At 46.0% G+C, this 21,246-nt stretch overlaps 1 protein-coding gene across 1 annotated transcript; it reads right to left on the reverse strand.

The window, feature by feature from the left end:
* Positions 1-2,249: 2,249 nt before the first annotated feature.
* mastl (microtubule associated serine/threonine kinase-like) lies at positions 2,250-21,035 on the reverse strand (the record flags this gene model as incomplete). Its single annotated transcript, XM_083631866.1, has 12 exons — positions 2,250-2,883; positions 5,291-5,392; positions 5,483-5,596; positions 8,094-8,238; positions 8,875-10,005; positions 10,112-10,275; positions 19,407-19,539; positions 19,650-19,756; positions 19,903-19,991; positions 20,410-20,549; positions 20,656-20,793; positions 20,880-21,035. The coding sequence occupies 12 exons, from the start codon at positions 21,033-21,035 to the stop codon at positions 2,726-2,728; spliced, it is 2,577 nt and encodes an 858-aa protein (XP_083487992.1). The 3' UTR covers positions 2,250-2,725.
* Between the last annotated feature and the right edge of the window lie 211 nt (positions 21,036-21,246).

Below are 21,246 nucleotides of genomic sequence, written 5' to 3' on the forward strand. Positions count from 1 at the left end.
AAAAAAATGCTTATAAAAATAGTTTTACTTGTTCAAACCAAACTGTTCAGATATATTTAGAAACAGGAGAGACCACATAACATTTCACTCTGACCAAAACATAAACAAATTGCGGATTTAAAGAAAATATATTTTTTATGTAGTTTTTTAAGTTTTGGTCTGAGTCTCCCGATTCTAAATATAGCTGAACCGTTTGGTAGTAAAACTTTTTTTTTTTTTTTAAGTATGTTTATTCATTTTTTAGTTATCAGAGGGGCAAACAGTCAGTGAAGAATGCGATAACAAATAATATGCCCTCACAGAGCACCTACAGTAGGCAGAAGGTTAACACTGTAAAAAAGTACAGCAGGGGTATGCAGACACAATAAATGGATAAAGGCCCACCACATGTCATATGTCAGACCATGCCAGTCCGCAGAGACCAGTAAAACTATTTTTATAAGTGTTACAAAGTGTAACCAGGAAGCCAGTGTGATATTGCATGTTTATATTTTTTCTATTTGGAGTGGTGTTTTCTTGTTTTTCTGCTTGCCTGACAGGCAAACGGGACACTCCCCCAACACACCTGGAGCGCATCACGCAGTCAGGCAGGTGTGGGACCCCAACACACCTGGAGCGCATCACGCAGTCAGGCCGGTGTGGGACCCCAACACACCTGGAGCGCATCACGCAGTCAGGCAGGTGTGGGACCCCAACACACCTGGAGCGCATCACGCAGTCAGGCAGGTGTGGGACCCCAACACACCTGGAGCGCATCACGCAGTCAGGCAGGTGTGGGACCCCAACACACCTGGAGCGCATCACGCAGTCAGGCAGGTGTGGGACCCCAACACACCTGGAGCACATCACGCAGTCAGGCAGGTGTGGGACCCCAACACACCTGGAGCGCATCACGCAGTCAGGCAGGTGTGGGACCCCAACACACCTGGAGCGCATCACGCAGTCAGGCAGGTGTGGGACCCCAACACACCTGGAGCGCATCACGCAGTCAGGCAGGTGTGGGACCCCAACACACCTGGAGCACATCACGCAGTCAGGCAGGTGTGGGACCCCAACACACCTGGAGCGCATCACGCAGTCAGGCAGGTGTGGGACCCCAACACACCTGGAGCGCATCACGCAATCAGGCAGGTGAGGTGTGGGACACTCCCCCAACACACCTGGAGCGCAGCACGCAATCAGGCAGGTGTGGGACTGATGAATGGCTCCTTGTGGGAGAGACGGCAGGCTGGCAGACCAGAGGAGATCTGGTGAGGTGTGGGTCGTCGTGGAGAGCGAGAGCACAGACACACCCAGCAGCACCACAACCGACTGGGCTGGTGTGACCAAGGCAGCCGCACAAACGGAAGGTGGACGGGCAGTGTGGAGTGCGGACCCAGAGGACGGCACGGAGCCGATGTTAGGGGAAACGGCGCGACAACTGGACAATAACGAACGCCCCCACCACCACCAGCGGTGGTCTAAAGACTGGTATCATTGACTTATCTTAAAGAACATTGCCCTTCCCATGCCTACTGAGTCACTGACTGTACTGCCTTCACTGGACAACGCCCCCCCCCCCCTCCTCCAGCAAAGACTTTTATCCTGGACTTATCTTAAACCTTCACTGCTGGTTTTAGACTGATATGCATTTGATTTTTTGCCCAGAAGTGCAACCTTTTTGCTGCTGCATCTTTTATATAAAAAGGCTTTTACCATCCAAACTGTGTTGTGTGCTGCTGTCAAGACTGGGGTATTATACATTGTGACACTAAGCATTTTATGAAATGTCTATGGGAAAATCTCTGGTACAGTGCTGAATCAGGTATTAGGTGGTCACTTTGCCTCTATATATCTATATAGATATAAATGCGTAAGAAAGAGTACATGATTCAAGTACATGATCATGTTACAAACATAACTTTTATTTTTTTTCTTGAAGTGAGCAAGATAAAATTTCACACAGCAAAAGGAGCATTAACAAAAAAAAAGTAGTGTGTAAAACAGGATATCAAACATCAATAAGAACAAATAGAAATCACATAAAGGCAGCAAAACAGTGCAGTTAGAACACAAAGTACGCATTTTGTTCTTAAAGGGGTCAGTGCATGTTATAAACAAGATTTACACATAAAATACATTAACGAATATATTACCTTTTTTTCAGCAGTACTGTAGCATTAAAAGAAAAAAATTGGGAGCCCTCCCCCCCCAGTCTGCTGACAGCAGCGCAACTGCACAATGAATAGTGCAGCACAAATGGTGAAAGGTAGTAAGTGTGGCATAGATTACATACTTGCCAGTTACATTAACACACAGCTATTTTGTTTGATCAATATAACACCATAGCAACAAGGAACATAAAGGCAATTAAATGGTAGCAAGTAGTGTTTCACTGTTAGAGAACAGCCTCATTAGAGAGACATACAGGAACTATTCAACTTAGTGATATTTCACTAAAGAAGGAGAGGTGGAAAAAACACTTTCTAGCCGGTAAAGCCTTCACTCAGGCTGTTTTCTGGCTCTCATCACTGATAATTGAACAGGGAAAATCTTAAGTCACAACCCTGGACAGATAAAAACAGGGTCTGCATCCCTGTAATGTATGTCAGAAGTGATGACTAGACAAGGTTTTCAGAATGAAAGCAAGTGAGTCACGTGTCAACAGACACTTGCCAGTATTTGCTGACTGCTGCTTTAATAAAAACGCTCTCCCAAAGGGAAATATGTATTTGTTTGTTTGACTCTACAGACTGAAGTCAGACGCAGCCAGGTTCTGAGCATTGTTTCTTGCCTCAAAATATGAGGTGTCGGTCTCGTCCTCCGGCTGGGGTATGAAGCGCATCGGCTGGTTCTGCAGGTTGTCCCAGTCCAAGCCTTCAAACAGAGGGTGGCATCGCAGCTCTGGTGGAGATTAAGACAAATTATCCAGGGTACATGCAGGAATCCTGAAGTTAAATTCAATAACTTTGAAGACCTTTTCAATATATTGTAAGACCTCAACGCCACTTTCGTCACATCAGCGATAGGGGTGGAAATCACAAGTTTCATCACAATACGATATTATATAGATTCTTTGGACAACGATACATTTGCTGATATCACAAAGTCTGTCACGACAATTCAATATCGATTCAATTTAGGGGTTTGCGATCGATATGAGACGATATAATTTATGCTCATTTAACAAAATCAGCACAATAGCTGCAAAATGTAATACCTCTCAAATGGCGATTATGAATTTTTAATACTTTTTAATGGCCTTAATTTTCCCTGAATTGATTTATCAACTTTTAATACTTTTCAAGACACTCTGACTGTTATCAATTTTTTATTAATTTTTTATTTAGCCTTTATTTAACCAGATTTGTCCCATTGAGATCAAATATCTCTTTTACAAGGGAGACCTGGCCAAGAACAGCAGCAACACAAAGTTTCAACAATCAAGCACATAAAACCATACAATTGAAAAACATTGAGCCTGTTCTCAAGAGATTGTACCATAGCCTTAAAACCATTTAGGGTTACTAAGCTATTAAGTTTAAGATCAGACTGCAGACTGTTCCATGCGGTGGGTGCAGAGAACCTAAAAGCTTTCTTCCCTAGTTCAGTTCGGACTTTGGGAACAGAAAATTGTAGTGTCCTGAGAACGAAGATTTTAATTCCCACATTTGAAGCTTAAAAGTGACGACAGGTAGGTAGGAACTTTGCCGAGAATGGCTTTGTAAATTAAGACATACCAATGACTGAGGCGGCGTGTACATAAAGCAGGCCAATTCACTTTTGAATACAATGCACAATGATGAGTAAGAGATCCACAGTTTGTAATGAACCTCAAAGCCCCATGATACACACTGTCCAGCATGTGGAGACACTGAGCAGTGGCATTCATATATAGCACATCGCCATAGTCAAGAACAGGTAGAAAGGTAGACTCCACCAGTTTTCTCTTCACAAAAAAAGAAAAGCAAGACTTGTTTCTAAAGTAAAATCAAATAAAACTTTCAGCTTCTTTGAAACATACTGAATATGCGCCTTAAAAGACAAGCGGTCATCAATTAAAAACCCAAGGTATTTAAAAGTAGATACCAACTCAATTTCTTGACCATTTCTGGTGACAATTGTATCACTCAATGCTGATCTTACTGTATTTGAAGTAGTAAAGAACATAAGTTTGGTTTTGTCAGCATTTAGAACCAGCTGCAGATTACAAAGCTGTTCTTGTACTCTGTCAAATGCAAGCTGAAGATAGGCAAACACCCTGGCAGGAGTAGGTGCAAGGCAGTAGATGACAGTGTCATCAGCATAGAAATGAAAGGATGCATTTGGAATATTTTGTCCAATACAATTTATGTACATAGTAAATAATAATGGACCCAAAACCGAACCTTGTGGCACCCCCTTGTGGACATGCAATACCTCAGAGGCAGCACCCTCTAACTGGATAGTCTGGGTTCTGTCTGTGAGATGGTTTGCAATCCACCCAACTGCATGCTCAGAAAAACCAATAGATTTAAGACGGCCAATTAAAGTAATATGGTCAACGGTATCAAAGGCCTTAGAGAAATCTATAAAAAGAGAAACACAACACTGCTTATTATCTAGGGCATCAATTATATAATTTATAACCTTCATGGTAACAGTAATAGTACTATGGCTTTTGCGGAATCCTGACTGATATGTAGACAGAATGGAGTTGGTAGCCAGGAATTCTTTTACTTGTTCACTGACCAGGAACTCAAGCACCTTCGCCAAAACAGAGAGTTTAGAAATTGGCCTATAATTATTTTAATGAAACTAGAAATCGTGCACGGATTTCTAGGGTGGAGACTCCGGAGAGGATGTGCCAGGGTCGCACTGTTTAGGGGTGTGACCAAACTCATGCCAACTCGTGCTCATCTTCGCATGCTCACCCGAGATTCTCTGGCTCGAGCTGATTTCTTGTCATCTCTGATGTGACATCACTGATGACATCACAATTGTTCAAGTGACTCACTGATGAATCACACTTGAATTGTGATGTCATCAGTGATGTTACTCGCAGTGGAGCAGAACCGGGCTGCATTATTATAGTACAGTAGTAAGATGTAACTAACCCCTTTCAATTAAACTGATATAATTATTTTGTAATATACATGGAGTAATTATTTGAATAGTTATTGACACAGATTCTTGCCAGAGTAAGAAAACAAAGGGGACGAAACAAAAAAGTAGCCCACATGGAAAGCGTTAATTTACATAACAGAAACAGACAGACACTGCTGATATTGAACAGGCTGAAATCTAAATGATATTGAAAAGTGGTTCTCACCCTTGAAGCCGGCCCGTTGGGTCATGTCCATGTTCAGTAAAATCTCAATGGCATTCCTGGAATTGTCAGACAGTTCCTCCTCTTCTTCAGGCCAGGGGATATCTAACATGGTTGATAGACAGGAGTTAGGAAAGTTGACAGTCATCACATTATTGTGGCAGAGTTCTGTTGCCGCTGCAAATGGCCACCCACCTCTTTTGAGAATGTTCTGGAAGACCAGCTGAGGCGTCTCGTCATTGAAAGGCGGCAAACCGGCGAGGAACTCAAAAAGACACACACCTAGCGCCCACCAGTCCACCATGAAGTCTGGTTGGGGGATAGGAAACAAACATCACATTTCTTCATACAACCACTGACTTCAACAATCAGATTCCCCACTGAGTCCTGTTAAGAGTCTGTGCATTCATTCTACTGTGGTGGCAAAAGCAGGGACTAAGTTACTGTAGTTAAATATACAAGATGGAATGATTCAATTTATGGGTTCAAATGATTGAAGACAATCAGGGGATTGTTAGGTTTACAGCAAGACTTTACAGATAGCACATTAACACTGTTTAGGATGCAAACTTCCATGAGTTCATTAACAGTCAACCACTGATATCGGCCCCAGATATCTTAATTCATTTCTCATTATTTTTTTAAACCATTAAATCCAACGCATTTCAACCATGATCATTTGTGTCCAAGATTGTACTTTTAAAGAAGTAATTTTGCTTGTCACTAACTGCTATTTATATTTTATTTATAATTGATTTATAATGATCAAAATTACCCATTATCAAGTTAAAATCCTCAACAGCAGAGGTGACTAAATATTGGCAGTTTCTTTGTCACAGACTGACTGTTGAATGAATTCATATCACCGCACTCATGGTACAAAGTGACTTTGTACTACTCACAAGAAATACTGCCCTAAGCACATTAATATTGAATAGTATGTTCCACATGTCTAATTAGATTACCATGTAGTATGTCAGTTGCTGAATGTGTGTGTGTGTGTGGGGAAGGGGGGGGGGGGGACCCTCAGTGCCACAACACATCACTGAATACACCAGTCGAATTTAAGCCCCAAATCTACACGTTTTTAGAGCAGAAATGAAACCCCATTTTGTCCTTTTAAAAGCATTTCAGCATCAGCCTCAACACATCTGATTCCCATACACCTAGCAATGCTGTTAGTTCAATCTTGTAGATATTAACTCATTGAGTGCCAAGGACGTTGATCGACGTCAAAGTAAATAGTGACGTAGAGTGCCAAGGACATTGATCGACGTCAAATACGTTTTTTGACGGTGGGATGTGGATCAAAGCCTCCTTTATCTCCTGTACAAATATTGTAGCTATTGGATGTGTATAACCTATTTTACAGACATTAGGTGGCGACAGTGCTCTCCAGATTAGAGAAAGTTGAGGCAAAAACAGAGAAGTCGTTGGGGAAACGGAAATCGCATCGCATCCGTATGCATCGATATGCATGAAGCATAACGTTAGCTGTGCCTGCAGCAGCCAATCTGCTCCCACAATTGAGCCCCTCCGTCTCCGTTGGGACAGCCCATCCGCATGATTAGCCGTGGAGTTGTTATTATTCTCAACTGGAAGCATGGGAGCCGGTGACAAACACACGCGGAACGCTGTAAAAAAGCTGGATGTAGCGCACCCTTCACTGTGCACAGCAAACGCAGCAGAAAGCCACCAGAGACACTCCCACGGAGGAGGGGTTTGCAGTTGAGGCGGGGGGGGGGGGGGGGGGGGGGGCACGCAGAGCAGCACACAACACTGAACTGACCCAGACAGACCCAGACAGCAGGACAGGATTGGCAAACGCAAGCCAGAATATCCGATGCCCACCAGCAGCAAATCAAGACCAGCAAGAAGCTGCAACCAGAAGCGCACGCAGGGGCCAGCGCTGCTGGTTGCAGCTAAAAAATATTATTCTGCCAAACAAAATTCCCTGGCCTTCACTGTTTTATTGAAGGAAATTATTTTTGAGGTGTGACTACATCAGAAAATTAGCTTCAGAGTCAGTGATGTGCTTGAAATGTTTAATTTCACAAAAGGCTCATTATCTCAGCTTCTAGAAAAAAAACGGCTGTTTTTGGTTAAATCAAGCTATCTTCTCCGGCTGATAACTAAAGAACGGAAAATTAAATCAATAAACCTGTTCTTGCTGATGATAGAAGAGAGTCTCATCGTTCTTTTTGCGTGTTCGGTGTTTACATAGTAATATCACACAATATTCTGTGGGCCTCGAGAAATCACTGAAAAAAGCTCTGAAACTCTGGCACTGGGAGCGTCCGTTCTCCAAAAGTAGCTGGCACTCAATGAGTTAAGGACCCCGTTTTCCAACCTCCACAATCACACACAAAAAATACCCTCCATTTTCATTCGGTCAGGCTCAATAGAGTTTGTTCACCAACCCCATCTAAAGGGCAGAAAACAGCGGGAACAGGGAAATTGGGAAAATCAGCTAATTTCCTCTGGCATTAGCAAGGCTGGGGGAACATGCATGCTTGCTTGCAAACAGCGATATTTTGGTAAACTTACCACACTGACAATTTCCTGAAAATTGAAGAGAATGCCTGTCATAAAGGCTGCAATGTTGAGCATCCAACATCAGCACCAAAACACACGATTTGTTTAGTACGGTATATCTCTTGAAACGAAAGCATTGCGGTTGTTGTTGGAAGTTGGCATTTTGAGTTCCCTCTCTTACCATGTAGTGTCCCCAGGAGAAGTTCTGTTGAGTTCCCTCTCTTACCATGTAGTGTCCCCATGTTAAGTTCTGTTGAGTTCCCTCTCTTACCATGTAGTGTCCCCAGGAGAAGTTCTGGAGCCAGATAGTCGGGGGTTCCTAAAATGCGTGCACTCTCATCCACAGGCCTCGCACCTCTCCGGACACTCTTGGGAGTCCTGAAAGGAGTATTGGTGGCTGTCGTGGGCTGAGGTGTCTGATGTGAAGAGGAACAAAACAGAAGGCAGTAACACAAATTACATTAACACAATCAAAAAGTACATGAAATACCACCGACCACATACTATATTACAATAGTAGTATAATAATAGAATATGGTTCAACCAGTGTGTGTGTGTGTGTGTTTAGACCATCATGGGATGCTAAAACTCTCAATTTAAACCCAGACTAATTAAATTCTGGGATACATTATTGCCTTTAACAATTATTATTATTATTATATTATTTTTTTTATTTTGGGGGGGCGGGGGGGGGGGGGACACAATCTGCAAAGAAAAGCAAATTTCATGGCAGGTTTTACAGACTGTTTTATGTAGCTGGGGTCAGGGAGGAGTCTGCATCATACAAATATCTGATAAATGATATTGACTGATAAAAGCCAATTCCAATATTGGTTTAACTCTATAGTAAAACAAGGCATGTTAGCATTCCTCATTGAAACCAGTGGGTACCATTACCTGCGAGCTAAGTAGCTAGCAGCATCTACTACCAACTACTTTGAATGAGCAATGTGACAACAGAATACAAAACCTTCTTCCCCATACTGTGACAAATGTTTGTATAAGGAGAAAACAAAAGAATAAGATTTAAAATGTATCTGTTAAATGCCTACCTGATAGAGAGAGCTATTTGAGCTGTGTCTTCTCTGCAATGGTGTCACAGCAGCAGGAGGTACAGTGTGGTGAGAAGCAGACATGGACAAATCCATGTTCTCCACAGATCCCATGCTGAGATGGGAGTTACAGGACATGATGGAGCGGTTGATGGAGCTACAGTAGCTGCGGAAAGCGACGACGTTCTTTGGCTTGAGGAACAAGGACGACTGGCCATGGAAAAAGGAGCTCTGAGATTCGCCTCTCCGGACGAAATTACCCAGTTTGGGCGTTTCAGTGCTGGTGACAGTGGGAGTTTGGTGCAGCGAATCGGTAAAGGCAGAGTCTTTGTTTTCCTCCAGTTCCTCAGATGACATCGAATTCCTGTTTTTGGAACAGCGGCTTGGCTTCAGGGACGCTTGCCTGTCGACGGTGATGGAGGTGTCATACAGAGACCCGTCAGAGTCGAGGCTCAAGCTCCTGCAAATCTCATGGTCGTCGGCAAACGGCGACGTGAAACTTGAGTTTGACAGATCTCTGGCGCCATGCTCGGCAAAGTCAACCTCTACTGGCTCCTCCAGTTCACAGAGAAGATTTTTGGACACACCAACAGGACTAGAAGAGCGCTTTGGGACCTGAACTTCCACTAACTCACTTCCCTCAGTGGACGGCCTGAAGTCTTGCAGGTTGACGGTGGAAAACGCTCCGGTCATGCCAGTGTGAAACCTTGCGTCCTCTTGCGGAATCTCATAGCATCTGTTGTACTCTGCATTGCACTTCTTGGCTTGGATCCCCAGCGTCTCTGGGCTTATTTCCACTTGTGAAAATGTCCTCTTCACGGATAAGGCCATTGCACATTGATTCCTGTCCGATAATGGTGCACGTAAATCATCTTGAGGTTTGAAGAGCGGCTGCACTTTGCCAACGTGAGGTCTCCTTCCTGCAGGACTGCCTGGATTAGGCTTTGGAATGGCGTCTGAATGTTCTCTGCTGACCGTAGCAGGGAACTCAAAGTTGCCCGAAGCTGCGGGTGGACAGTCCCTGTCCGGCACTGAAGCTGCGGGTGGACAGTCCCTGACCGGTCCTTGCTTTGTTTCAGACGACACCGATTGCCCTCTCCACTTCCTTTCACCAATATGTTCATTTTCTTTCTAAAGAAGTAAACAAATGAAAGCTTTAATCACAACATGGCTTCTTGTTTTGCAATGAGGATACAGGTTTACAAAGGTCAAAGGTCATTCTCTAGCAGACACTGACCTCCTCACACTCCCACAGCGGACTGACTCCCGCTTCAGAGTTGGAGGTGCTGCATGCACTCATCGTCTCAAACCGCTTTCTGGTCTTCAGCAGCGTGGGAGTCAGATTCGTTTGAGTCACATTCTTGGGGAACACATGCGAGCTAAACGTGCCATTGTTGGGTCCTGAGGGGACAAAACAAACAAGCCAAAACTTACTCCTCCAATAGCCAAACCTGATAACCAGTCATTCCACAACAGATAAAAACCTGAAAGACAAGGCAGGCAGCACCGCCGCTAGGCACACGCGCATCATGCACTTTGTGTAGGGCACCAAATGCGGGAAGGGACATCAATGCCAGGGCAGGAAGTACACCACGCCCAAACAGCCAGTGCAGGAAGTACACCACGCCCAAACAGCCAGTGCTGTGGAAGCCCCGGAGTGTGGCCCTAATGCCCCGTCTAGAATTAACTATCCACATGGCCAGTTTGGCATACCCTGTTTTCAACTGCCGCTATACCCTAAAGAAAGTTGTGGATTTCCTCATTTAAAACTAACATTACAGTACATGCGACGCAGCAAATAAACAAAACTCACGTTTCCCTCAGTCATCTCACTGGACATCAACAGTAGCACAAGATTTCTCCTCCCACCCCCGCAAATATATGTGTAACTTATGTAAACATTAACAGCTAATTAGTAATTAAACTGAGAGGGAGAAACTAGTTGTTGTGATTGACACATTATGGACTGTACTGTATTACTTATATGTTTGAATGTGGGACATTTGAGTGTATTGCCTGTGTTTAGATATGGCCTCACATTCGGGGTGAAGACAGAGAGGACCAAATGGCTGGGTCACACCCTGACAGATACCAGCACAGCGGGGGGCCGAGCCTCAAAGGATTCCGGCCATTGTTTTATCCCTAAGGGTAATCAAGCCATAAAACCCCCCTTTTCCTTGCTTCACCTTACAGAATGGGCACAGTCCAGCTCACAGAGCGCTATCATTGGCCAGAGCCTTCACCAAAGACACATGACAAGCCAATGAGAACCCTTTGTGACTTCCCCATACAGTGAGACAAAACTGTTGGGAAAGCAGTTTTAACTTGCAGTCTACAGTAAGAGTCTCAACTAAGCTTTCGTGCGCAGCGGAAGGGTCTGGAGGAGCCAGGAAGCCAGCTCCCCTCCCCCGCTCGCTGCACCCCCTGCGGCCTGCAACAAAGGCCTGACCAGGGCCTCAGAAGGAACCAGGCCTCAACCAGACAGCAACACCAGAGGTAGAAATCGCCTACGAAAGGCCTTAAGTCCCACCAGACAGAGCATGCGTAACTGAGATAGCTCTACTTAATCTCAGTTTAATTTAAGTCGGTTTAGCGTTATAAGTCGCAGGGAAAAACCTCCTTACGCTTCCAGACTTGCCACAGCCTGGCACAACGCCAGCTGTAGATCAAGCTTCCAGACGTGCCACAGCCTGGCATAACGCCAGCTGTTGACCAAGCTTCCAGGCAAGAACGCCTGACTGACGACCCTCCCCGCGCACCGCACGTGCAGGAGAAGAAGAAGAAAGCCACACCGCAGCAGGGCAAACCAACGGCTGCAGAAAGACACACCGTGGCGGGCATCCACACAGCCGCAGCACCCTCGACTCAACGAGCAGAGAGACTGCACGTCAACCCCCTGCATCATCTGCACCCCCAGCAGACGTCCGCTGCCCGCTTCCCCAGGCCAGGGTGAACCGCGCTGCAGGCCATCGCCATCCGCTCCACGGCAACCCCAGAGGCGCGTGCAGAGCAACTCTCCCTACTCGCTCTCCCTCTCGGAGCGAGACCCACGTGAGAGTTTATGGTTTAATGGTTCTGGGCAGAGTTAGGGGTTAAAATGCATTATCATATGTGTTGATTACAGTATCCTGTATGTTGATGTACAATGTTTGCATACTGTTGAATGATATAGACGCCTGAAGGTGAGCGCTAAGTTCAGAAGAACGTAGCGGCCACCAGTGGGCCACTCTCCTCTCCCTCTCTCCCCCTCCCACTCCCTCGGCTTCCCAGCTGAGCCCGGTCAACCGGGAGGGCTAAGCCAGAGTGATCCCTTCCTAAATTCGGCAGAACCGCCATTTTGGAAAGGAGGCGGTTCCAGGCCGCCCCCCCAGCCACCTCTGTCTGACTAGGTCAATCCTTCCTCAACTTTGGCAAAACCGCCATTTTGAAAAGGAGGCGGTCTACACACGATCAGCCCGCCTCTCAGCCAGTCCTGTGATTACATCACAGAGACAGCCAGAACGAGCCACTCCTCCCTCTCTCCCTCCTTCTCTTCCCCTGACGCACACACACACACGCACACACACACACAAATACACACACACCCACACACACACAAGTGCTAATTAACACCCACATACTCACATACCCACACACCCAGGCCTGCCAGCCAGGCAGACTTAAAGCACACACACACACACACACACACACACACACACACACAATTGATAATGTTTGTTCACATTAGGTATTAGCTATAGATGTGGTAGAGTATTAGTCATAAAAGTAAATGTGATGAACTGATATTTTAATCATTGTGTTAATGTCAATTGATATTGTGATTTATTAAATCTTTTTATTACATAATGCTATGAATCTTGGTTATTATTCATGAGGTATTTTATCTGTGGAAATCTGTGACAGAAGCTTACGAACTTTGACCTTCAATTAACTGTACAATGTACACTATATCATTATGAGACTGATATGACAATTTGGTTTGGTGTCTAAACAAGTCATAACTTGACTTTTAGACAGGTCTGTAGCCTTAACTACAGTGGTGCCCCGAATCTTACAGAGAATACAATATTTTCTGTCAAATCTAATAAATTTATGAATATTAATAATTCATAATTATTAATAATCATATTTCATAACCAAACCAGCTCCTGCGAGCACAACATAAATGGTGCCCCGTGTGAGGCTTCTAATATCAGTATTTCCACAGATATGATATGCATGAATAATAAAAATTCATAAATTTTTGAAAAATCAAAATTTTTCAAATTTTTCCAAAATCAGGTTTTCTATAGCGCTTTGCCAAGCAAATCACATGCGTCAGAAGACACTAAAGGAACTCTAATCATAAAATATGGAATCTTCCCATAATCTTAACACAAGTTAGGATTTGTATTGAATATTTATGAGCAAAACAGTCCCAAAGACAACAGCTCAGTTTAAAATCCTTGATTCCATTTTTATGTTAGAAACCACAGTTAACAAACTGTTTCCCACTGTGCCTTCAACCTAAAATTATGAGAGATAGCAATGTTCCATCTATCAGAGAGTGATCTTTAACAGAAACAAACAGTGCTGCGCATTTTAAAGTGGAACCTTTGATGCTAATTTGAAAGCCACACCGGCAAAGGGGGGAGGAAGTCAGGCTGCCCCCCCTCACATTAGCATTCAAAAACATTCACCCTGGCTCTCAACAGCCAGAGACAAAGTGTAAACAAAGCCCTGTGACCACCAGTCACAGTGAATTTGCATGCGAAAGACAGGCAGACACCTGCACCTGATGACACTGACAGCAGACACCAGCCGAGTGACAGCTGACAGATGTCAAACTAACTGCATGCAATTGGCAGCTAACTCACAGAGAGACTGTCACATTTGGGCCATTCTTTAATTAGGATTAGTAACTGTGGGCATTGACGGCATTGATGCCATAGCAACACGGTGAGTGCACACACCTTTTGCTTAAAATTGACAGCAGTAAAACAGCTGCTTGACTCATCGCAATGAGTCCGCGCTGCCACAAGATGGTCAGCGTTGAAGCTTTCTTTAAGACGGCCGCCACCGACTTGCAAGCGGTAGCCGCCTCTCTCATCTGCCCGCCTACAGGAGGAGCAGATGAACTTGGCATTGTTATGCTAACACTAGCCATAGTGCTAATCCCATTGGGAATTCTTTTCTTTCTGCAACATCGCAGATTCCAGGTGCAGGACGCTGCGCATCAGCGGCAGACCACTGTCTACCAGACGCAGATAGGCAGACTGCGCAACAGCTGTCAAGCTACGCTGCAGGCCAACCTGGGTCTGCATCGACAAGCCCAGGTCTGCCAAACAGAATTAGCCCGACTGCGTACCGAAGTTTCCCGGCTGCAACAGAGCCAAAAGGGCATGCCGACCGGATCCACGGCGGCCCTCGGACCCAGAACGGTCCCCCTCTCGGGTCGCACTGCTCCACCAACCACCCGAGCAGTGATCGCACGGCTAAACGCGAGAACGGCCAAGCAGCAAGAGCACCAGAAGGCCGTAAGGGCCATAGCCCCGCCGGCACCGGAGGCTGACACGCCCCCTAGGGCTAGACCAACCCCCGACTCGAATCAGACCCCCGCACACCACTTAGCGCCCGCGCTGGCAAGCAGCCGCGCTGCTAGACATCGCGACACCACACCGCGAAAGGGGGGAGACCGCTCTCACAACGAGCAAACTGATTCAGGCTATTCAGCCCAGCAGTCGTCATCCGATTCCGAGCTCGACTTCCATGCTTTTGACATACCAGTCAGTCATTCATCCGAGCAACCTACGGGTAGAATCAGACGTTATTCACGCTTTCATCCAGCTCTGACTTCCACCTCAGAGCACAAACCGCTGACAGTCAAACGACTTGACAGCGCCATTTCCGGTTATGACAAAACGATCCACACTGCAACCCCCTGCAGGGAGGAACGTGTGTCTTACCGGCTTTCCATTTATCACGCCCGGGGCGAGTCGATCGACTACCGCCCTGTGCGTTATAAACCGTCATTTGCTCAGGCCACCAGCGGGTGCGCTGATGAGTCAGATCCAGTCACTAAGTTCCGGCAGATCCACTCCGCTTCCCAAACAGAGAGCGTGACTATGATGAGCAGGGGAAACAAACAGCATTCACAGCTGGACACAGACCAACTGCCCAGTTATGCTAACCTGTCATTCAGAGAGGATCCTGCTAGGTCTTTCTCACAAGAGGCTATCCAGCCTCACTCATTTTCTAGCTCCTGTCCACCAAGGAAACAGGAAGTCAGCTCTTCCACCCCTCCCCCCGAAAGGGGGGACCCCGGGCATGATGACATTAGTCGCTCTTTGGTGCCCAATCGGGCAAACGGCCACTCCTTCTTGCAGCCTCTACTGCCAAAACAGAGTGATTCAGGACTCTCTCTCCGAGAAGCAGAGTCACGCTATCACTTACTGAAGTCAATCGCAAACGACATTGACTTGTTCGATCCCGCCAGTCACGAGGTACACTTGACAGATTATCTCAACGAAGTCGAACGTGGTTCGCAGGCTCTGCCACACGCCTCGCCGCGAGAGAAAGCTCAACTGATATGGAGAACGAGCTCAAAGCACGTGCGTGCGTTTATCCAAACGCAACCTTCCCATATCAGAGATGACTTTGACAAGCTTCGCGAAGCCTTGGGCGAAGAGTACATCCTTACCCAGTCGTCAGCGGCGGGGAGGAACGCGGCCTTACACGTCAAACAGAATTACCAGGAACATCCTAGGGATTACTTCAGACGTTTGAAAAGAATTTATAATCAAGGTAGAAATGGCCCGGATCAAGGAGACGTGCCACGTCTCAAGGAACTTTACCTAGATGGTCTGCATGATTCGGTGCGCCCATCCGTAGCCCTAGACGCGCGTTGGTATGACCAAAGCATGCGCACGGTTCTCAAAACCGCCTCAATAGCGTGGGAGGTGGAAACCGAAGCAAAAAGCAGAAATGGCCAGTTTCAACCCACCAACCGCGTGTGTGTGGACCCAGAGACGGTACCACACACACGCTCACCACGCAGGCCAGACCACCTGGTTCTGGCGGACAGAGCCAAGGGGGGTAGCTGCTGCCCAAAGAGACATCACAGTCGCGCCACAGGGCGCGAACGGCGTGAGTCTCCTCAGCACACTAGGCCCTCCACCCAATTAGACATCCGAACGGGCGCGAGACGCCTGACGGGCAGGGTGGGCATTCAAGCCACCAGAGGCCCTCCCAGGAGATGACATCAAACTCGGTGAAGGGCGGGTGACTGGACGCAGCCACCCTGTCACCCCTGACAGTCACCTGTCCCTCGGCTCTCACCCTTATCTCTATGTAGGCTAGAGGCATTGTCAACGCTGTGCTGTGAAACATAACACCTTTACGGCAGGCAGTCCACATCAAAATAGGACAAAGCTTGGCACATAGCTACATAGACACATGCACAAACACTGCTGGAATGCAGCACACATTCAAAATCACACCCTGTCACCCTCTCTCTCTCTCCTTCCCTCCTCCTGCCCTTCCCTGGTTTACCCTGTTGATTTTGAAATGATGTTGTGTATGTGACCTTAAGGTTGTATTATCTATATGGTAATGAGTCTAGGTATGGTTAGGAGTCTGCCCAGAACCAAGCCTGAACCGATGATGAACTATGAACTGCCTAGACAGAATATGACACTTTGATCCCACAGAGCAGATGGACATGGTGACCAAAAGTTACCACAAACTGACTGTACAGCCCTTCATCCTCGCCCGCGGACCGCAGGTCGACAGCAGTCCACAGACGAGGAGGGGGGATGTTGTGATTGACACATTATGGACTGTACTGTATTACTTATATGTTTGAATGTGGGACATTTGAGTGTATTGCCTGTGTTTAGATATGGCCTCACATTCGGGGTGAAGACAGAGAGGACCAAATGGCTGGGTCACACCCTGACAGATACCAGCACAGCGGGGGGCCGAGCCTCAAAGGATTCCGGCCATTGTTTTATCCCTAAGGGTAATCAAGCCATAAAACCCCCCTTTTCCTTGCTTCACCTTACAGAATGGGCACAGTCCAGCTCACAGAGCGCTATCATTGGCCAGAGCCTTCACCAAAGACACATGACAAGCCAATGAGAACCCTTTGTGACTTCCCCATACAGTGAGACAAAACTGTTGGGAAAGCAGTTTTAACTTGCAGTCTACAGTAAGAGTCTCAACTAAGCTTTTGTGCGCAGCGGAAGGGTCTGGAGGAGCCAGGAAGCCAGCTCCCCTCCCCCGCTCGCTGCACCCCCTGCGGCCTGCAACAAAGGCCTGACCAGGGCCTCAGAAGGAACCAGGCCTCAACCAGACAGCAACACCAGAGGTAGAAATCGCCTACGAAAGGCCTTAAGTCCCACCAGACAGAGCATGCGTAACTGAGATAGCTCTACTTAATCTCAGTTTAATTTAAGTCGGTTTAGCGTTATAAGTCGCAGGGAAAAACCTCCTTACGCTTCCAGACTTGCCACAGCCTGGCACAACGCCAGCTGTAGATCAAGCTTCCAGACGTGCCACAGCCTGGCATAACGCCAGCTGTTGACCAAGCTTCCAGGCAAGAACGCCTGACTGACGACCCTCCCCGCGCACCGCACGTGCAGGAGAAGAAGAAGAAAGCCACACCGCAGCAGGGCAAACCAACGGCTGCAGAAAGACACACCGTGGCGGGCATCCACACAGCCGCAGCACCCTCGACTCAACGAGCAGAGAGACTGCACGTCAACCCCCTGCATCATCTGCACCCCCAGCAGACGTCCGCTGCCCGCTTCCCCAGGCCAGGGTGAACCGCGCTGCAGGCCATCGCCATCCGCTCCACGGCAACCCCAGAGGCGCGTGCAGAGCAACTCTCCCTACTCGCTCTCCCTCTCGGAGCGAGACCCACGTGAGAGTTTATGGTTTAATGGTTCTGGGCAGAGTTAGGGGTTAAAATGCATTATCATATGTGTTGATTACAGTATCCTGTATGTTGATGTACAATGTTTGCATACTGTTGAATGATATAGACGCCTGAAGGTGAGCGCTAAGTTCAGAAGAACGTAGCGGCCACCAGTGGGCCACTCTCCTCTCCCTCTCTCCCCCTCCCACTCCCTCGGCTTCCCAGCTGAGCCCGGTCAACCGGGAGGGCTAAGCCAGAGTGATCCCTTCCTAAATTCGGCAGAACCGCCATTTTGGAAAGGAGGCGGTTCCAGGCCGCCCCCCCAGCCACCTCTGTCTGACTAGGTCAATCCTTCCTCAACTTTGGCAAAACCGCCATTTTGAAAAGGAGGCGGTCTACACACGATCAGCCCGCCTCTCAGCCAGTCCTGTGATTACATCACAGAGACAGCCAGAACGAGCCACTCCTCCCTCTCTCCCTCCTTCTCTTCCCCTGACGCACACACACACACGCACACACACACACAAATACACACACACCCACACACACACAAGTGCTAATTAACACCCACATACTCACATACCCACACACCCAGGCCTGCCAGCCAGGCAGACTTAAAGCACACACACACACACACACACACACACACACACACAATTGATAATGTTTGTTCACATTAGGTATTAGCTATAGATGTGGTAGAGTATTAGTCATAAAAGTAAATGTGATGAACTGATATTTTAATCATTGTGTTAATGTCAATTGATATTGTGATTTATTAAATCTTTTTATTACATAATGCTATGAATCTTGGTTATTATTCATGAGGTATTTTATCTGTGGAAATCTGTGACAGAAGCTTACGAACTTTGACCTTCAATTAACTGTACAATGTACACTATATCATTATGAGACTGATATGACAATTTGGTTTGGTGTCTAAACAAGTCATAACTTGACTTTTAGACAGGTCTGTAGCCTTAACTACAGTGGTGCCCCGAATCTTACAGAGAATACAATATTTTCTGTCAAATCTAATAAATTTATGAATATTAATAATTCATAATTATTAATAATCATATTTCATAACCAAACCAGCTCCTGCGAGCACAACATAGTCTAAGTTGAATGCACAGCGGGTAATTGGCTGTGATGTACAGAGTTGAGGTTGAGAGCATTAAAAACACTATCAGTAGCAGTAGCCTGCATGAGGTGTTTAGGGAGCGTGCTAAATGGCAGATGCTGTGAGGCGTTTAGGGGATATCTGTAAATTGTAGTAACAGAAAAAAACCTGGGTTACACTTACGTTATTGTGTGTTACTGACATGTAGGCTAAATATTGTTGCAGTCTGAGCCATCTTACATGATATGTGCTGTATCACACTGCAGCACTTGATTTTTCTAGGACAGTGGTTCTAAACCTTTTTACACCAAGTACCACCTCACAAAATACCACCATATGAAAGGATGAGAGGGAGGAAGCCCACAGGTTGAGAACCACCGTTCTAGGATACATTTACTTTGCTGAGGAAAAAGGACTGAAAGCCACAAAGCAGTTATGCTTAGGGCACCCAAACGGCCAGCAGCGGCGGTGAGACAAGGAGAGACAAGCTGTGGGAGATCTAATGTGACGTACCCAGTATCCCAGAGTAGTGAACCGGGAGGTTATGTCCTATGTAGTTTTCCTTTTGCTCTATTTTGCCACAGGACATGGGACTGCACACAGCGGACGCACTGCTGTGGCGCTTGCCTTGAACACCAGGTGTGTTCTGTGTGATTTAAGAAGAAGAAGAAAAACATAAAGCATCATTATGCAATACAAAATATGAAGCATGAAGATTGGATGTTTCACCGTGCAAAATGAGATGCATTTACTCACGAATCCAAGGGAGCTGATTAAGGAGATGATTTGGCCAGGGGTGCGGAAGTAATCTTTTGAGGGTTTTGCCAGGGACGGGGTTGTGAGGATATCTACAAGACTCAGTTCTGACATACAAAACACAGAGATAACAGAATAACAACACTACTATTAGGTTGGTTCCATATGTCATTTTGTTTTTATGTAATATTTTATGTTTTTAACTTTTGTGAAGCACTTGTGTCTTATAAAAGGTGCTATATAAATAAAGTACCTCTATCAAGCTTGACTTTGGAAAGGCCAAAGTCTGTCAGCTTGATGTGTCCTTCGTTGGATACAAGCATGTTGTCAGGCTTCAAGTCCCTAAAAAGAATCAGATCAATCACGGATTTTGCATTGATGACACCAAACTATTAACAAATCTGGGGCTGGGCGATAATTCAATATTATTGTTTGTTTTTCAGAGGAATCATATATGCTATGGTGATTTGGGGTATATCATTATTCATGACACACAATTCTGCTGCCACTCTAAACCAATGATAACAACCAAAAACTCGGACCAAATGAGCAGGCCAGGTATAAAAAAAAAAGTATGGAATATGATTTGAAAGTATCAGTTTTGATTGACATCACACCTAATGAATCACTTTAATGTGATATATATCAACACCATCATAAAAATAATCTCTTCAAGTATCATGATATTGATTTGAACCATATTGCCGTACTTTAGGTTACACATTAACACCCAAGTATTTTGAATTCAGTGTCAAAGTACCTGTGGATGATACCATGGCGGTGGAGGTAGTCTAAAGCCAGTGCAACTTCTGAAATAAATTTCACAGCCATATCCTGGTCGAAATATCCATAGATGTGAAGGAGAGACTTCACATCTCCGCCAATAAGGTATTCCATCACCTGTGAGCAACAGAATGTGAACCATTTACACCACGCCACATAGATAATAACCCAGTACTTTTAATTTGTTTTAGGCAGGCTAAGTGTCATTTGAAAAGAGTGTTACCAGATAGATTTTAGTGTCAGACTGAAGGGAGTAGAACAGGTGAACCACAAAGGGGCTTTTGCTCAAAGCCAGCGCATCTCTCTCTGCCTTCATTTGCCCCATCATGTTTTTGTCAACCATGTCTGCTTTATTCATCTCCTGAAACAAAAACACAATTCCAGATATTTTAGCTAGAGCTTCAGTAAATTGGTCCAAGGATGTTGCGAAAGAATAAACCGACTCACCTTGATGGCATACAGTCGTGAATTGCTTTTTTTCCGTGCAAGCCACACCTTGCCAAAAGATCCTCGACTGATCCACTTCACTTTGTCGAAATCGTGGATTGACGGCGGCTTGGGAGTATCGATTGATTTATCGTTTGAACAGGAATAGGATGGCATTGCGTGCTTTTCGTTCGCATCCATGTTAACGTTACTGGTTTGAAATGACGGGTCGGTCGGGTTGGGCTAGCTATCCCGAAGAAGTAAACACGCCTAACGATCAAACAACACAGCGAGGTTTGTTTTGAAATTTGAAATTGCGCTGCTCTAGTCGCGGGGTCCTATGATGTCTGTTTTGTCGCACAAGTAACTGCCTGCCTGTGCAAAAAAA

The sequence above is a fragment of the Poromitra crassiceps genome (assembly GCF_964638095.1).
Source record: "Poromitra crassiceps genome assembly, chromosome: 2".
NCBI lineage: Eukaryota > Metazoa > Chordata > Actinopteri > Beryciformes > Melamphaidae > Poromitra > Poromitra crassiceps.